At 38.1% G+C, this 17,106-nt stretch overlaps 1 protein-coding gene across 1 annotated transcript; it reads right to left on the bottom strand.

Annotated features, from left to right (window-relative positions):
* Positions 1 to 2,216: 2,216 nt before the first annotated feature.
* LOC127217681 (P2Y purinoceptor 6) lies at positions 2,217 to 9,083 on the bottom strand. Its single transcript, XM_051178668.1, has 2 exons — positions 9,057 to 9,083; positions 2,217 to 2,868 (listed from the first exon to the last, which is right to left on the bottom strand). Coding segments are annotated over exons 1-2 (654 nt in total). The 5' UTR covers positions 9,059 to 9,083.
* Between the last annotated feature and the right edge of the window lie 8,023 nt (positions 9,084 to 17,106).

Here is a 17,106-nt window from a genome sequence, read left to right as displayed (position 1 = left end):
AGAGCTTCAGTGAGGAGCAGAAGTGAATATAATTGAAATACAGTATATGAAATAGATTCTCAGAGAAATAATAAAATACATTAATTTAAAAATGAATGTTTGCAATCTCTAATAAATGGTTTTTTCATATTTATAGTAAAAGATTATGTGCTAGTAGTCACTCTAACATTCCAATCTGTATACTTTTATTCGGACTTATCCAATGCTATGTCTTTCTTACCCGTATCCGCCACCCTTAATATCTATTACTAAACATTTCATTCAAGTTCCCATCTGTAAAAATTGGGAAAAATAATACAGTTCTTTTGGATCTTAACAAACATCCTTATGCAACAAACCTCACCTTTTTGTGCTTGGTGAGACTTGATTCTAATTATATACCCCAAAATAAGAGATAGTGAGAAAGGCCCCAGGAAGATACTTGAGTGGTGTAAGGCAGCCTTATTGGAGAGTCTGTAACAGATTGTCTGACAAAGTAGAGTTCTTTCGTTGATGATACTGCTTCTACTGACAAAAGGAACTCGGCTAACTTTAAGGGCTTAGTGTCCTCAGTTTGTTAGCATGTGCCCATTTATTCCCATGGCAATTTTGAATATGCCCTTCCTTTCCAATTAATGTCTTCACTTAACAGCAGATATCCTACAAGGTTAGGAGTTCTATTTAAGTTGTAACTTGCTCAAATGATGGTATTTAGATTCAATTTTTCATAATGTTCTGTCACTACAGGTAAACGTCTTTCAGGGAAGATTTCAATGTTTTCAAGTAGCTAATGCAACACTTGAATTAAAAGCCTTTAATTCACTCCTTTTACATTTGGCTAAATTAGGAGCAATTGTTCAATCCCTGTAAGCTCACTCATTTTTATAAGGATGCTCTAAGGAAGCTAGCCAGGTATGATAGTACATACCTGTCATCTCAGCAGTTGGGAGGTAGAATCAGGAAGATCAGGAGTCAAAGGCCAGTCTCAGCTACAAAGTGAATTCAAAGCCTCCCTGTCTTTTTCTCCCTTTCTCATATGTATGTGTTCAAAAGGAAATTTCATTGAATGTAGTCAATAGTGATATTTTACACCTCTTGCCACATCATGCTATGTACTCTTTACTGCTAGAAATAAAGACATCAATGCTCTTAAATCTAGTCCCAATAGAGAAATTTCAAAATCCCAAAATTAATTCAGAAAACATAAGCATCTGTTTCTCAGCGGGGTGTTGGTGGTGCATGCCTTTAACCACAGCACTCAGGAGGCAAAGGCAGCTGGATCTCTGTGAATTCAAGGCCAGCCTGGTATACAGAGCTAGTTCCAGGACAGGCTCCAAAGCAATGCAGAGAAACCATGTCTCGAAAAACAAAAACAAAACAAAAAAAGAAAGAAAAAATCAGCATTGGTCACAGTTCTCCAAAATCAAAACTAAAAGTAAACAGAACTTATAGGATATGACATTCTCTATTTTTTTATTTTGAGATTATAACATGATTACAGTATTTCCCCCTTTCCTCCCTACAAAGCCTCCAACATACTCCTCCTTGCTCTTTTTCAATTCATGGCCTCTTTTTCCATCAATTGTAATTGCAGAAGAGAAAATGAAAATATTCTAAGAACCAGGAGTTAAGGGAGTTTTCCATGAGACTGTCTCTCCTAGAAATGTCAGAAACTACATCCACAGAGTCTCAGCAGCATGACTGCCTAAACATTAGCTGAACAATAATGACACCAACAAACATGCTAACGTGGAATGGGGAAAGACCATGAGACCTCAACCCTACACAACAAATTACAGGCAACTAAGAGATGCTGAGAGCTGGAGAAATGGTCTTCCCCAGGGAAGAGTGAGCCAATTGGTTATCCTGTACAGTATACAGACATTATACAGACTTAACAGGTTGTATTCTGTCTTTCAGAGTCACAAAGTCGGACCATCAGGAGCAGGTGCTGTAGTCTTGAGGCTGAAATGTGTAGTGCAGACAACAGCTTCGAACCTCAAGTTAACATTCTTCAGGTAATATTCCTTTTGCTGGAAAACCTGTGTTTTTCTCTCAAGGCCTTCAGCTGATTACATGAGGTCCATTTTCGCTATTGATGTTAGTCTCTTTTTCTTAATAGTAACAAATTAAAAGTTAATTGTATCTATAAAATGTTTTCACAGCCCTATCAAATATGAGTATTTGAATAAACAACTGGGCACCGTATCTTACATTCCTAACTAACTACAACAGTCTCAGAAATATATTTTATAGAAAAGATATCCGTTGAAGATTCTTAAAAGAATTCCAATTGGGTACATAAATAATTTCAGCAACGCTGTAGTGTCATAACAGAAATTCATCAATATCTGAATTTGCCTATGAGAGACATCAAGGCATTTGATGCACTCAATCTGATAAAGGAAACACTCAGTAATTACAGCAGCCCAGATGATCTTAGAAGTTACTTTGGCACATCTAACATTCCTCATGTGGCGTGTCTCTACTGGAAAAAAGGCAATCAGAAAAGCCTCAAGGCTAACACAGCTGAGTAAAAGGGAACTGGCATGTACATTTGCAATTTGGAAATTCTGCCTCAAGGCAAATTGAATAGAAGCTGAAGATGTTTCACTCTTTATCATACCTGCTATGATGGCAGAAAAAATGCTGCAGCCAGCTAAGATGTCTGCATGAGCTATGTTACTAATAAACACCACAGTGGATTTTCTAGATACAGAAGGAAATGTCAATATCAGCATGACATAAAGACTGGCAAGAAATCCCAGTAGAGTGATGATGGTGTTTGGAGAAGGTAGGACTAGATATTGGATGTATTTGAACACCAGGTACCTTTGGAGGTCTTTCATATGGTCACGATGTTTTAAAATGTGAAGCTGGGCAAGATTCCTAGAGAAAGGTAGAGAAGAAAAATGATAAAGATTGTATGCAAAACAACTTAAAGCTCTTGAAACTAAGTTCTGAGCAAGAAGGGTTGGTGGTGGTATTATATTTCCCATGGTTAGACCCAGTTTCGTATTGTGTCACACAGGCATAAGAAATGACATCTTACTTTTGGTGGTAATTGATGGCAAAAACAAAATCTTTTTTCCAGTGCTGGGTATGGTGGCCCAAACCTTTAATAAAAGCACTCAGGAAGCAAAGGTCAACAGATCTCTGAGTTCAAAGCTAATCTAGTCTACATAGTGAATTTCAAGGCAGCCAGTTCTGTGTTATAAAGAGACTTTCTCAAACAAAACACCTTTCTTCAGTTTCAAAGCTTTCTACATATAAGCTGATGTTTCAGTATTTGATCTTTTCTTCTGATCACCAAAAAACTTAAAAGAAATTTCCATGAGCAGATAGATTCATGTATCAAAATCAGGAAAATTCTTGGAGCAGATATATAGTGGGGAAAATCAGTATTCTACTTGATTACTGCATTAGAAATGAGTGGAAAATGTTACACTTATAATTTTTTAATGAAATTAAGAGAATGAAATAAAATGTGATATTTAAATGTTTTCTCCTTCTTTATAAGAAATACTTTTCAAAGCTAACAAGTGTTTCTTCTACAGCCCCCAAATAATTCTTCATATTAGTATCCTTTGCATTTAAAAGTAGCATGCCTAGAACATTCTTTCTGTTCATAAGAAATCTCTATGACATCTGTGATATCTAGCATCATAGCACTAATGAGCTTTTTGTGGGGCAGGTATTAAAACAGTGAAATGGTGAACCTTCTCATAGGGAAATCATTACACATTGATAGCATGTTCTAGTTAGGATTGTCATTGCTGTGATGAAACATCATGAACAAAGCAACTTGGGGATGAAAGGATTTATATGGCTTATGCTTCTATATCACAGCTCATCATCAAAGGAAATCACGACAGGAACTCAAACAGCAGGAATGTGTAAGCAGGAACTGATACAGAGGCCTTGGAGGGGGTGCTGATTACTGGCTTGCTTCCCATGACTTCCTCATGCTGCTTTCTTATAAAGCCCGGGACCCCCAGCCCATGGTTGGGTCTACCCACAATAGGCTGGGCCCTCTCCCATCAATCAGTGATTAAGAAAATGCCCCACAGGCTTGCCTATAGTCTGATCTTATTGAGGCATTTTTCCCTCCTCTCAGATGACTTTTGATTGTGTCAAGCTGACGTAAAACTATCGAATACACAGCACAAATCAGTGTTTTTTCCCTCTGTGTTAAAAATAGCAAAGAGATAGTAAATATTAACTCCGATTTAGTGATTTGTTAGAGAAAGCAGAAGTTAAATTGAAATGTAATTTGATACAAAGGGTAAAGTGGGGGCATTTTCACTGCAGAGAAAACGACATAAGAATCTATGTCTTTGATGATAGTATCTCAAAATGCCAGAATGCAGTTGAATATGTGAGCTGTTTAAAACACTTTGTCTCAAGTCAGCATGACTAGTAGAAAATATGCATGGGAGACACAATTTAAAATGTCTAACTATTCAGAAAGCCAATCTGAATGTTAGTAATTAGCTTCAGGGTATGAGAGCCATTAGGCTGTGTTGTCATACCTTTTTGATTTTCCAAGAGGCAGAAGCCAGGATTTTTAGTCAGATAATTCAAATTCTTGATGTAGACCATCAGTTCAGAAGTGCTTAATTGCTCATGGGGTGTTCTGTTTTGTTTTTAACACCATGTTAAACAAAGCTCAATGGCCACTTTGCAACTTTTAGTTGAAGTTCTGCAAATACCATATCTAACAAACAAGGGAATTATGAATCACTATACCTGATGGACATAGCTGAAAACTGTAGCAAACCAAATTCAATAACATGTTTAGAATCATGCATCATGGTAACACGGGATTTATTCATGGGATGAAAGGATGGCAGGTGGTTTCTTTTAATACTTTGCACTGCCTTAAAAAAAATGGCCCTAAGAGCCCATCACACATAGAGGGATACTCTCTCAGCCTATACACATGGGGTAGTCCTAGGCCCTGCTCCAAATGATATGACAGACTTTGAAGATCCCCCATGGAAGGCCTCACTCTACCTGGGGAGCAGAAAGGGGATGAGATGGGGGTTGGAAGGGGCTCAGGGGAGGAGGGGAGGGTGAAGGAACTTGGATTGATATGTAAAACAAGCTTGTTTCAAATTTAAATAAAAATATTATCATAAAATGTGGCCCTAAGCTGGGCATGGTGGTGCAACCTTTAATTCCAGCATTCAGGAGGCAGAGGCAGGCAGATCCCTGTGACTTGGAGGCCAGCCAATAGCCAGGGCTGTTATAACAGATAAACCCTGCCTTTAAGAAACAAAAAAAAAAAAAAAAAGAAAAAGTGATCTGAATTTTAGTGATTAAAAAAGCCAAGGCTTTTGTAGGCTCAATAACTTGACCAAACTTACAAACGACTGAGAAATGAGAGGACTTTTAATGCAGGCTTGCCTAACCAACAATTTTTTGTTCTTTGCATTTTAACATGTTTTCTAAGATTAAACAACTTACCTTTGGATCATTTTCATTAATGTGAAATTACAGATTAGGTTGGGATGTCAAAACACGAAGAATTTCTTGAAAAGGCAACCTTGATGTAAGTCTTCTCGTCTTACCATTAAAACCAATCTTTTAAATGTGTCATTATTAAAATAACCTTGGGGTAATTTTCAAAAACAAAACAAAACAAAAAAACTATAGGTAACTAAGGAATGCTGAGAGTGGAAAAAAAAAATAGTCTTCTCCAGTGAAAAGCACATCAACTGGTTATTCAATACCAAATGGCCATCCCTGAAAACACCTATCTAAGTAACATGCAGATTTGAAAAGGCTATGTTTAGAAATATAGAGCTGTATGCATACATGGATATAATAATTTTTAAAGGCTGCAAATTTGAAAGACAATGAGGATGGGATATGGAAGGGTTTGGAGAGAAGAAAGGGAAGGGAAAATGGTATAATTATGTTTTAATTTTTTTTTAAAGTGGAGGGAAAGAAAAAGTATCTTAGGTGATTGGCACAGGCAATCATGGGTCTGGATGTGTTTACAAATGGAATAAATAGAAAGGCACAGATTACAAATGGACTTTGTGAGCCCATTCCACATAGAAGGATACTCCCTCAGCCTAGACACATGGGGGAGGGCCTAGGCCCTGTTCCAAATAATATGACAAACTTTGAAGTCTCCCTATGGACGGCCTCAGCCTCCCTGGGAAGCAGAAAGGGGATGGGATGGGGGTCGGTGGGGGGAACAGATGAGGACAGGAGGGTTTTGGAACTGGGATTGATATGTAAAGCAACCTTGTTTCACCACTGACAGTTTATGCTGGAGAAGATGTGGAGAAAGGGGAACACTCATCCACTGTGGTGGGAATACAAACTCATACAGCCATTTTGGAGATCAGTATGGCAGTTCCTCGGGAAAATGGGAATAAGTCTATGGAAAGATCCACAATTCCACTCTTAGGAGTGTACCTGAAAGGTACACATTCATGGGACAAAGACATCCATTCAACTACGTTCATAGCAGCATTATTTGTAATAGCCAGAACCTGGAAGCAAACTAGATGTCCCTCGACTGAAGAATGGATAACGAAAATGTGGTACATTTACACAATGGAGTACTACTCAGCAGAAAAACAAAACAAAACAAAAAAAAAACAAAAACAAAAACAAAAACAACCCAATGGAATCTTGAAATTTACAGGCAAGAAAAAGAAACCATCCTGAGTGTGTAACCCAGTCACAAAAAGAGGAACATGGTATGTACTCATTCATATATGGATTTTAGATATAGAGCAAAGGATTACCAGCCTACAATTAACACTGCAAGAGAAACTAGGAAACAAGGAGTACCCTAAGAGAGACATACATTGTTCCCTGAAGAAGGGGGAAAGGACAAGATCTCCTCAGCAAATAGGGTGCAGGAGAGGGGAGGGGGAGAAGAAGTTAGGAGAAAGAGAAGGGGAGAAGAGGAGGAAAGAGAAAATATGAGGTAGTGGGAAAATTGAGTCAGTGAAAGAATAGAAAAGAACAAGAAAAGAGATAACATAATTGAGGGAGCCATTATAGATTTAAAGAGAAATCTGGCACTAGAGAAATGTCCAGAGATCTACAAGGATGACCCCAACTAACAATCTAAGCCCTCATCCTGTAGCTGATGGAAGCAGAAGCAGAAGCAGACACCCACAGCTAAACACTGAGCTGAACTCCTGGAATCCGTTGCAGAGAAGAAGTGATGAGTAAAAGGGTTGGACCAGGTTGGAGAAACCCACAGAGACAGCTGAACTGAACAAGTGGGAGCTTATGGACCCCAGACTGATAGTTGGGAAACTAGCACTGGACCGACTCAGACCCCCTGAATGTGGGTCTCAGTTAGGAGGCCTGGAATGTATATGGTGCCTCTGACAATGGAACCAGGATGTATCCCTAGTATAGGGAAGGACTGCAAGAGCCCATTCCCCATGGAGGGACACTCCCTTAGCCTAGAGACATGGAGGAGGGCATAGGCCCTACCCCAAATCTTTTGACAGACTTTGATGATCCCTCATTGAAGGTTGTACCATTCCTGGGGAGTGGATATGGGATGGGATTGGAGGGTTCTGTGGAGGGGGGCAGGGAGGATAGGAGGGAGAGTGAACTGGTATAGATATGTAAAATAAGAAAAAATATTAAAAGTAAAAAACAAGCTTGTTTCAAATTTAAATTAAAAATATAAAAAACACAAAAAAGAATAAAAGAAAGCTACTAGGTACAATATGAAATTCTGAAAGAGGAAAAATAAAGAATGGAGACAAAATAAGTGCCTGTGGAAAGTATCTTTTACTTGTCATATTGTTCAGAAAGATTTGAATCACAAAAAAGGCAACTATATTCAAGCAGGTCTTATATACTATCCCATGTGTATACTTTGCCATTTGCCACTTTCTCACTTTTAAAACAAAACCAAATGACTTATTCAAATGATTTTTGAGAGAGGGAGAGCAAGAGTAAGTGAAAGAGAGAGAGAGAATAAGAGAGTAAGAAAGGGAACTGGAAGATTCTTCCCTTAGCCCCCCCACCAAATCAATAGTCAGTCAGGCTAATCTTAGTCTAGTCATCACATTTGTGCCTTTGTTGATGATAAAGGGGAGTCTTTCATGAATAATTCTTAGAGGAAAGTGGGCCAGGGCAGGAAACTGAGTAAAAAAAAAAAAAAAAAAAAAAAACAAAAAACTGCTGTTTAGAATTCTGTAGATGACCATATCTCCTTATCTGGGCCAGGAAATACCACTTCAAAGACCCTTGCATGAGTGAGTACGTGCAAATGTCAAGTTACATCACTCAGAAGGATGTGAAACCCAACAACTCCAAACCACACAGAAGTGTAACTATGTACTATGATTTCTATCAAAAGCAATCTGATTGTGTTTATTGAATTGATTGTGATAATAACTTTGTGGATGTGTGTGTATGCTCAAACTCATCACATTAAAGGCAATAATTGTTTTGTGACAATTATGTTTCATTAACTATCTTAAAAGAGAATTGTAAATGGATTTAAAAAAAAAGAGCAACCTGATCATGTGAATTATAGTAGATGAATGATCTCTGTTTACATTTTGAGGCTTAATTATGGGTGCTCACAAAATACAAAGTGCTTTTTTTTTCTTTTGTAAAAGCCAAGTTAATTTATTTATGAAGTTAGTCAGACTAGTTGAACTGAAAATGGAAAATACTACCAGCTACCAGCAGTAGATTGGCTATACAGTTTCATTTCCTAATACAGCAAGACAGCCTCTAATATGTACTATTATGACACCAAAGTTAAAAATATTTGATACACATTTGTAGCCTGCTCTCCATAAGTTCAGAATCCAGTGGGAACAAACAGAAACATGCGTATGTAAATGCATACAAAATCTGCTAACAGGAAGAAATACATAGTAAGAGTTAGGTACTTAATGAGTACACTGCATACAACAATTTAAGGCAAAAAAATCCCTTATGTTCACATCTGCTGGTAATTTGGCTACATTTTTTCCTTCATATCCAAACTGACATACATGTTTGTTGAGATTAGTTACAGACATGCTTAATGCTTCTAATTAGACATATTCAGAAATAGAGGTCATACTTACATGATGATGAAAAATCCAAGCAAATACACTCCCCAGGGGAGTGGTGTAGGTAAACAGAACCGGGGCAAGCTTTCTGTTTATAACTCTTGTTTTCTGGGCTGCGTTTCACTGGAAGTCATGGGTAAGCTGTTCGTCTAAAGGCTCTGCCAAGGAATTTGTAAAACAGATTTCACAGGAAATGTCTGAATCACTGTCCTTAATAGTATTTTGTGTAATGTGGAAAAGTTGATAAAACTTCTATTTTTTGCAGTAGCTTCATATTTTCCCTTTGAAGATGTGAGGAATGCAGTCTTCATCTGTTGGAACACCACCTGAAGTTTTGAACAAGTTAAAGCTTGGCAATTCAAAACCTTTGTGAAAGAAGGCGGGCTATAGGTAAATAAACATCCATATGCAAGGGAAATAAAATGGAACTTCAAGGGTGAGTCATAGTCTTAAGGATGCAATAGCCTAAAATTCATTAACTTCTCCATAATTCTGTAAGATGCTATGCTAAGAAATGCAGAGGGTTTTTTCCTTCATTTTATGAGATTTTTACTATGAGGTGGGGGTTGAGAAACAAAGACAGAAAAACAGAAGGACAGAGACAGAAAGACATGAGAAACAAGGAGAGAAGGAAGGAAGGAAGGAAGGAAGGAAGGAAGGAAGGAAGGAAGGAAGGAAGGAAAAGGCAAGTTCCAAATACTCCCAGGCCTGCAATGGAGCTCAAGTAACAGTATTAACTTGTATGTATACTTGTCATCAACATTTACATAACACTGAAAAAAAAAGTGTTCCATTTCCAGCTGGCAAAACTCAGCAACACCAATAAAGCCAGAACTAGCATTCACATCTGTGTTCCTTTGGCTGCAGACTACTTCCAGTAGAATAAAAATAAAGAAGTTTATATGTGAAACTTCAGGGGTTGGAAAGATGGCTCAACAGTTAAGAGCACATACTCTTTTTGGAAATGAAGTTTGATTCTTAGCCCCCACATTGACCATTTCATAACTTCCTGTAACTCTAATCCCAGGGGATCTAACACCTTCCAGCTTTCCTGGGCACCTGTATTCACAGGTGGTCACATGTGTACACACACACACACACACACACACACACACACACACACACACTTATATTAAAAATAAGCTTTTGTAATCTTTAAGAGTGGGTGGCTGCATGTATGTGAATGTGCCACATGTGTGCATTGCCCAGGGAGGCCAGAACACGGCGCCATATTTCCCTGGAACTGGACTTACATGCTTGTTAGTATCCACATAGGTGCTGGGAACCAAACCTGGGTCCTCTTCAAGAGCAGCCAGTGTTCTTAACCTCTAAGCCATCTCTCCAGCCCAAAATAAATGATTGTGTAAAATGTGAGAATGCAGAAGTTGAGGCAAAGTAGCCAGGCCTCTGAAGACAAGTATGAGAGACCACAGAAATCAGAAACTCTAAAACAGCATCACAATTTTAGGACTGCACAGCCGTCATCTTCCCAGAATCCTTCCCTACTTCAAACATAGTTTAAAGTTTCTTAAAAAGACGCTGCTACTTATTTTATGGAAGATCACCATTTTGCAGACAATCCAACTTTTGCTTGTAAAAAATGTTCAACAGGAAGTGGGGATTTGCCTTGACATTGTAATACCTGTGGCACTGCAAACTCATACCTAACCAGGGTTATCCCCCCAAACAACTGGTAAAGGCACTGTTGGCAGCTGGTAACTCCCAGCTGACATGTTTGTCCTTGATAATCTGCCAGTGAAGAATGATAGACCAGTAAACAGACCCCTAGTCTATTTCAATATATGAGCTCTGGCACCAGCTCGTTTTTCCCTCTGTCAAAGCCGAAGCATATTCTCAATTTTATTCCTTGAATAGAAGAACAGAGCACCTGGTGCTGCAGAACAGTAGGGGGCTCCCATTTCATTTAAAGGACACACACTGAAAAAAGAAATGAATTAAGCTAGGGCTATAGCTCAGTGGTAGAGTGCTTGGTTAGCATTATGAAGCCTTAGCTTCGATCCTCAGTAACAGACACACACACACACACACACACACACACACACACACACACACACACACACACGTGCTCGTGCATGTGTGCACAGGTCCATAAATCCTCTCTACTATTAAGCTTTGCATTATGACTAATAAGTCTGCAAGTAGGTCAAAATTTCCCTGCTTAATTTCCCTATGCAAGCTTGCATAACAATTTCAGGGTTTCGCCAAAAGAAAAAAAAGGGGGGGGGAGGCCTTTGGTTACTCAAAACTGAAAGACTTCAGTAGTTTGGCTGGAATTAATATCAAGTTCCCATCTCTTTGGAAAGACCATCCAAGATCCAGAAAAGGAAATTTTGCTTTCTATAGCTCATCACAGTACCTAACACATAATAAGCTAAACTCTCATGGTTAGAATTTTGAGGTGTTTTGTTTTGTTGTTAAATAGATAATGCCATTATCTGGCACTGCAGGCATTTCCCCCAAATCATTAAACAGCAGAAATCAAATTATGAACATGTAATAACATGCACTAACTCTCACATAACTCTAACTGCATAACTAACTTTGAAAATTAATCCCCTGGTAAAACAACCTCATATCTAAACAAGACTGATAGAGAAAAAGAGAAAGAGAAAGCGAGACAGAGAGACAGATACACAGACACATATTGATACAGAGAGACAAGATGGTTTTGTTGCCAAGAGATTATCTGATCCAACTGTCTAACTGCTCTGGAAGTAAAGTACTAAAGAACAAAAATAATGATAAGTACTCCTTCTCCTACCATGTACATAATTCAAACACTATAAAAGTCCGTCTCAAACTCAAAATGGTTTTTGGATCTGACAGAACTTACTAAGGTCTTTAAGTTTACTACAGCCCCTCCCCACCAAATTTGTACCATCTGTGTATTTAATCTCATCACCAACACCCTCATTTAAATCAGCAATAAAAATACTGAATTAGGACAGGGACCAGGACTGACCTCCTTGATGCTTCACCTTAAAGATCTGTCTTAGTAGGCACAGATAAACTAAAATTTACTCTTTGAAAGTAATTATCAGTCATGAATCTTAGTGCTCATCCACACTCTGAATTTACTAGTTTATCCCTGAAGGAAATGCTTCCTGTAAATAAATCAGCCTTCCTTACCTGATGTTTAAAAATTAACTAATAATTAAACAAGCAAACAAACAAAAAGCACCATCGATGCTAAGAACATTGACTGGATATAAACTTGGGCAACTAAAGCAAAACAGTGTTAGAGTTTGGAAACCCATCATGTCCTGATCTCTTCAACTTCCCAAACTCCATTTTCCTTCAAAGAACAGAAAATTCTTTGTCAGTATTGTGTACAATGAGGTGAGGAAAATGTAGAAAAATTGATCAAAGGGAACAAAATTCACTTGGTATTAATATGTTTTAAATGTATAGATGTCATGGGGGTTATATTTCATGACAGTTATATATTCTTGAAATTTGTTAAGACTGTCGATGTTAGGGTTCTTACCACTAAATACATATAAACAAAACAAGAGCTGTTTAACAACAATATCTCAGATACAGGAAATACATTCAGGAACAAAGTAAACAGTGTCTCCCTAAATCAAATTGTGGCTTTCTAAGGTCTATCCTCTTTATAAACTCAAAGATATTAACTAAATTTTAAATTAAGGAAAACTCATGAAAGCATCTATATGATACTGTTCCTTTACCAGATGATGAAAGTGAGTTCCAGAAAATGGAAATAATTTTGCATAAGCCCTACAGAAAGCTAGCACATGAGTTGAAACTAGATATTCCTTTCCTGACTTCTGACATAGTATCTTTCCATCATGATTCACAATCTCAGTGGAAGCTAAAAACTCTGACTTGTATTGACCACAAAAATTAAACTATATAGTGCTTTTTTTCTTTGTGTGTACATATCTATGTATGCACATGTGTTTGCAGTTGTACACACATAATGTGTGCACACATGTGCAGGGAGACTCCATCAAATGTCATTCCTCAATAACTCTTGACTATTTTTTGAGACAGTCTCTTGCTGTCTTGTTGAATCTGGAGCTTAACAATTTGGCTAGACTGGCTGGAGACACAAGCCCCAAGGATTTTCCTGTCTCTGCCTTCCAAGTGCTAGAATTACAAACACCCACTACTGTAACAGCCTTTTAATAATGGTACAAGAGTTCAAACTCAGGTCTTCATCTTTGAAAGGTGAACATTTTACTGACTGAACCATCTGTCCAGTACCTGGACACTGCTTTTATATGTTTCTTGAAGCATGTTCAAATTTGTCAAGCTATGCTTTCTTTGACTCTAGCTCATTTTTTCACAGGTGTTGAGAACTGCAAAAAAAAAAAAAAAAAAAAAAAAAAGGAAGAAATTGAGATCAGTGATATGCTTTACTCAGCATTTGTCCCTTATAACTTGAAGCCTAATAGCTTACATGTGGCAGAATTGCTGTGAAACGTGTGGTCAGATTTAAAGTTTGGATAAGAATAAACATTTTTATCTAACAGAGACAAAACGAATAATAAGAGATTGAGTGGTAAGATTATAAGGCAGGAATAATTCCATACCACATGTTATTTTGAAACAGAAATGCTTGGTTGTTTGATCCACCCTACAAGTATATGAGTATGTAAACATTTAATTCTCCCCAAAGAAAAGCATTTCTAACTATTGTTAAGTGCTTAATGACTAAATTAAAATGATACAGAAATATCACAAAGACGTTAAGCTATCATGAGAAATAAATTATCTACTGAAACAGAGAAACAGTCATGCTAAAGTCTTAAAAGTGACAGTACAAATGAATGTATATGTGAGTGAGGAAAGAGGGCATTTAAACCCTATGAGGAGTTAGTTCCCTCTTGAACATTGTAAATGATTCCACTGAAAGAAGAAAGGCAACCTGAACAAAAAGAAATGCAATCAATTATTCCTGATACATAGTCTCTGTGCAGAAACAGAAACTGCATGAAATCCAAGACAACATGTCTCCTCCATAAATTATAACAATGACACCTAATGAAAATGATCTGAAAGGACTTCCAGAAAAAGAATTCAAAAGACTGACTATAAGTATGTTCAAACAATTCACAGAAGAAACAAATATATGCCAGAAGAACAAAAGTAAACAGATAATGAAATACGGATGTCAATCCAAGATATGAACATTTAATTAAACAAAGAAATCGAATCTGAAGCCTCCTGGGGACTGGGGACTGGGGATTATGCATGGGGCTGCTTGCCCGGAAGACCAGCGCACCCAGAGTTTGCCTGAATACTAGTCCCACCTCCACCCACAGGAAGGGGTAAGCATGGGCCTGTTTCTGGCTTGCCTTCCAGTACCCTGCTTGGAGCCTTCTGAGGACTGGGAACTGCACACAGGGTAAACCTTCCTGGTAGACCACCCTATCCAGAATTAGTCAACATCCTAGTCCTGCCTCCACCCACTGAAAGAGGAGAGCCAAACGAATACTAGATCAGCTTGCATCCACCAGAAGAGAACCTTGGCCCCATACTCACCAGAAAAGGGTACACTGGTACACACTGGAAGAAGAGATGGGTAGACCACAGTGTAAGAACACAGTAAAGAACAGAAAGATCAGTATGATGCCACCAGAATCTAGGGATTCCACACCAACAAGACCTGAACTTCCCAACACATGATGATGACAGAGACCCTAAAAGAGGAAATGAGAAAATCCTTTAAAGAAATGGAAGAAAAGAAAAACCAAAATTTGCAAGAAAAAATTCAAACAGCAAAAGTTTTTAAAGCTGAAATAGAGACAAAAGAAGTCTATAGCAATGTTGTAAATAGAAAAGCTTGGTAAACAATCAGCAACTGCAGATGCAAGCATAACCAACAGAATACATGAGATGGAAGAGAGAATATCAGGCATTTGCATTGAAGATACACTAGGAGAAATAGATTCATCGACCAAAGAAAACTTAAGTCCAACAAATCCCTAACACAAAATATCCTAGAAATATGGGACACCTTGAAAAAGCCAAACCTAAAAATAATAGTTACAGAAGGCAAAAAAAAAAAAAAAAAAAAAAAAAAAAAAACCCAACTCAAAGGTGCAGAAAACATATTCAACAAATCATAGAAGAAAACTTTCCCAACCTAAAGAAAGACATGCCAATGAAAGTACAAGAATCACTTCCCCTCATCCTTGGTTCTGCTGGGCCCACTGCTCGGGGTGAGCATTAGGGCAGAGTGCAGGTACAACACCCCCTCTACTTCCTTGGAACTTCCTGTTCAGCTCTGAGGACAATGGACCTGCTTATCCATGCAGGACCACCTTGAGGCCCCACTCACCTGATCTTTGGGCCCCATTGCCTGCCCTCTGCCAGAGGAGAGGCCTCCAAAAGAGCTTGGATCATCCAGAGTTATAGACATCAGACTCCTGACCCACCTACACCCACAGGGAGGACAGGGTAGAGAGAGAGAGACTCCACCTGCAAACACTGAAAGAGGTGATGGGAAGAAGGCAATACAAAACACACACACACACACACACACACACACACACACACACACACACACACAACAATAGAAAGACCAATATGACACCACCAGAATATAGGGACTCTATACCAACTAGACGTGAACACACAAAAGCAGATGAAGCAGAAGAGAATGTCTTAAAAAATAACTTCATAAAAATAATTGAGGCCCTCAAAGACAATGTGAGAAAGTCCCTTATAGGAATAGAAGAAAAAAACAAACAAAAAATTGGAAGAAATAGAGGAAGAGACCAGCCCCCCCCCATAAAAGGAAGAAATGAACAAATCTCTTAAAGAAAGTAAAGAAAGCCAAGAAAAAAACAAACAGTTTAAGACCTTAAAACTGAAATAGAGACAATAAAGAAAATACAAACTGAGGGAATGCTGGAATTAGAAAAACTGAGCAAACGATCAGGAATTACAGATTCAAGCATAAACAGAATACGAGAGATTGAAGAGAGAATCTCAGGCACTGAAGATAAACTAGAGGAAATAGATTCATTGACCAAAGAAAATCTTAAATCCAACAAATCCTTAACACAAAATATCCAGGAAATGTGGGACACCATGAAAAGGCCAAACCTAAGAATAATAGGCATAGAAGAAGGCAAAGAAGGCCAGCTCAAAGGTGAAGACAACATATTCAACAAAATTATTGAAGAAAACTTTCCCAATCTGAAGAAGGACATGTCTATGAAAGTACAAGAAGCATATCGAACACCAAATAGACTGGACCAAAAAAATAAATAAATAAAAGTTCCCTTGACACATAATAAGCAAAACACATAACATACAAAATAAAAAATGAATATTAAGTGCAGCAAGGGGAAAAGGCCAGGTAACATATAAAGGCAGTCCTATCAAAAATACACCTGACTTCTCCATGGAAACTCTCAAGGCCAGAAAGTCCTGGATAGATGTTCTACAAATACTAATAGTTCACGGATGCCATCCCAGACTGCTATACCCAGAAAAACTCTCAATCCCTATAGACGGAGAAAACAAGATATTCAATTACAAAGCCAGATTTTCACAACACATATCCACAAATTCAGCCCTACAGAAAGTTCTGGAAGGAAAACTCCAACCCAAGGTAGTTAACTAAACTCACAAAGACATAGGGAATAGATAATCCCACTTTACCAAATATACCGCCACCAACAACAAATCTAAAACAAACAAACATTAACAATCAATGGTCCTTATTTTCCTTGAACATTAATGGTGGTAACATGTCTATAAAAGACACAGGCTAACAGAATGGATACAAAGACAGAATCCATCCTTCTCCTGCACAGAAGAAACACATCTAAGCTTCAATATAAGTTTCTAGAGAAAACTGACTCTAGAGAAATGTCCAGAGACCTACAAGACAGACCCCAGCTAACAACTTGAGCAACAATATAAAGGCTACCATAAATGCCCTACCCTGATAAAGAGATTGATGACTAACTTATCCACCATCATAGATGCTTCATCTTGTAGCTGATGGAAACAGAAGCAGACAAGACCAGGCTGCAGCTTCAAAGACAGACATTACCTCAGG

This window comes from Phodopus roborovskii, unplaced genomic scaffold (genome assembly GCF_943737965.1).
Source record: "Phodopus roborovskii unplaced genomic scaffold, PHOROB, whole genome shotgun sequence".
NCBI classification, from domain to species: Eukaryota; Metazoa; Chordata; class Mammalia; order Rodentia; family Cricetidae; genus Phodopus; species Phodopus roborovskii.
Note: the sequence above shows the minus strand (reverse complement) of the source record. Positions and strands in the feature narration are given on the sequence as shown.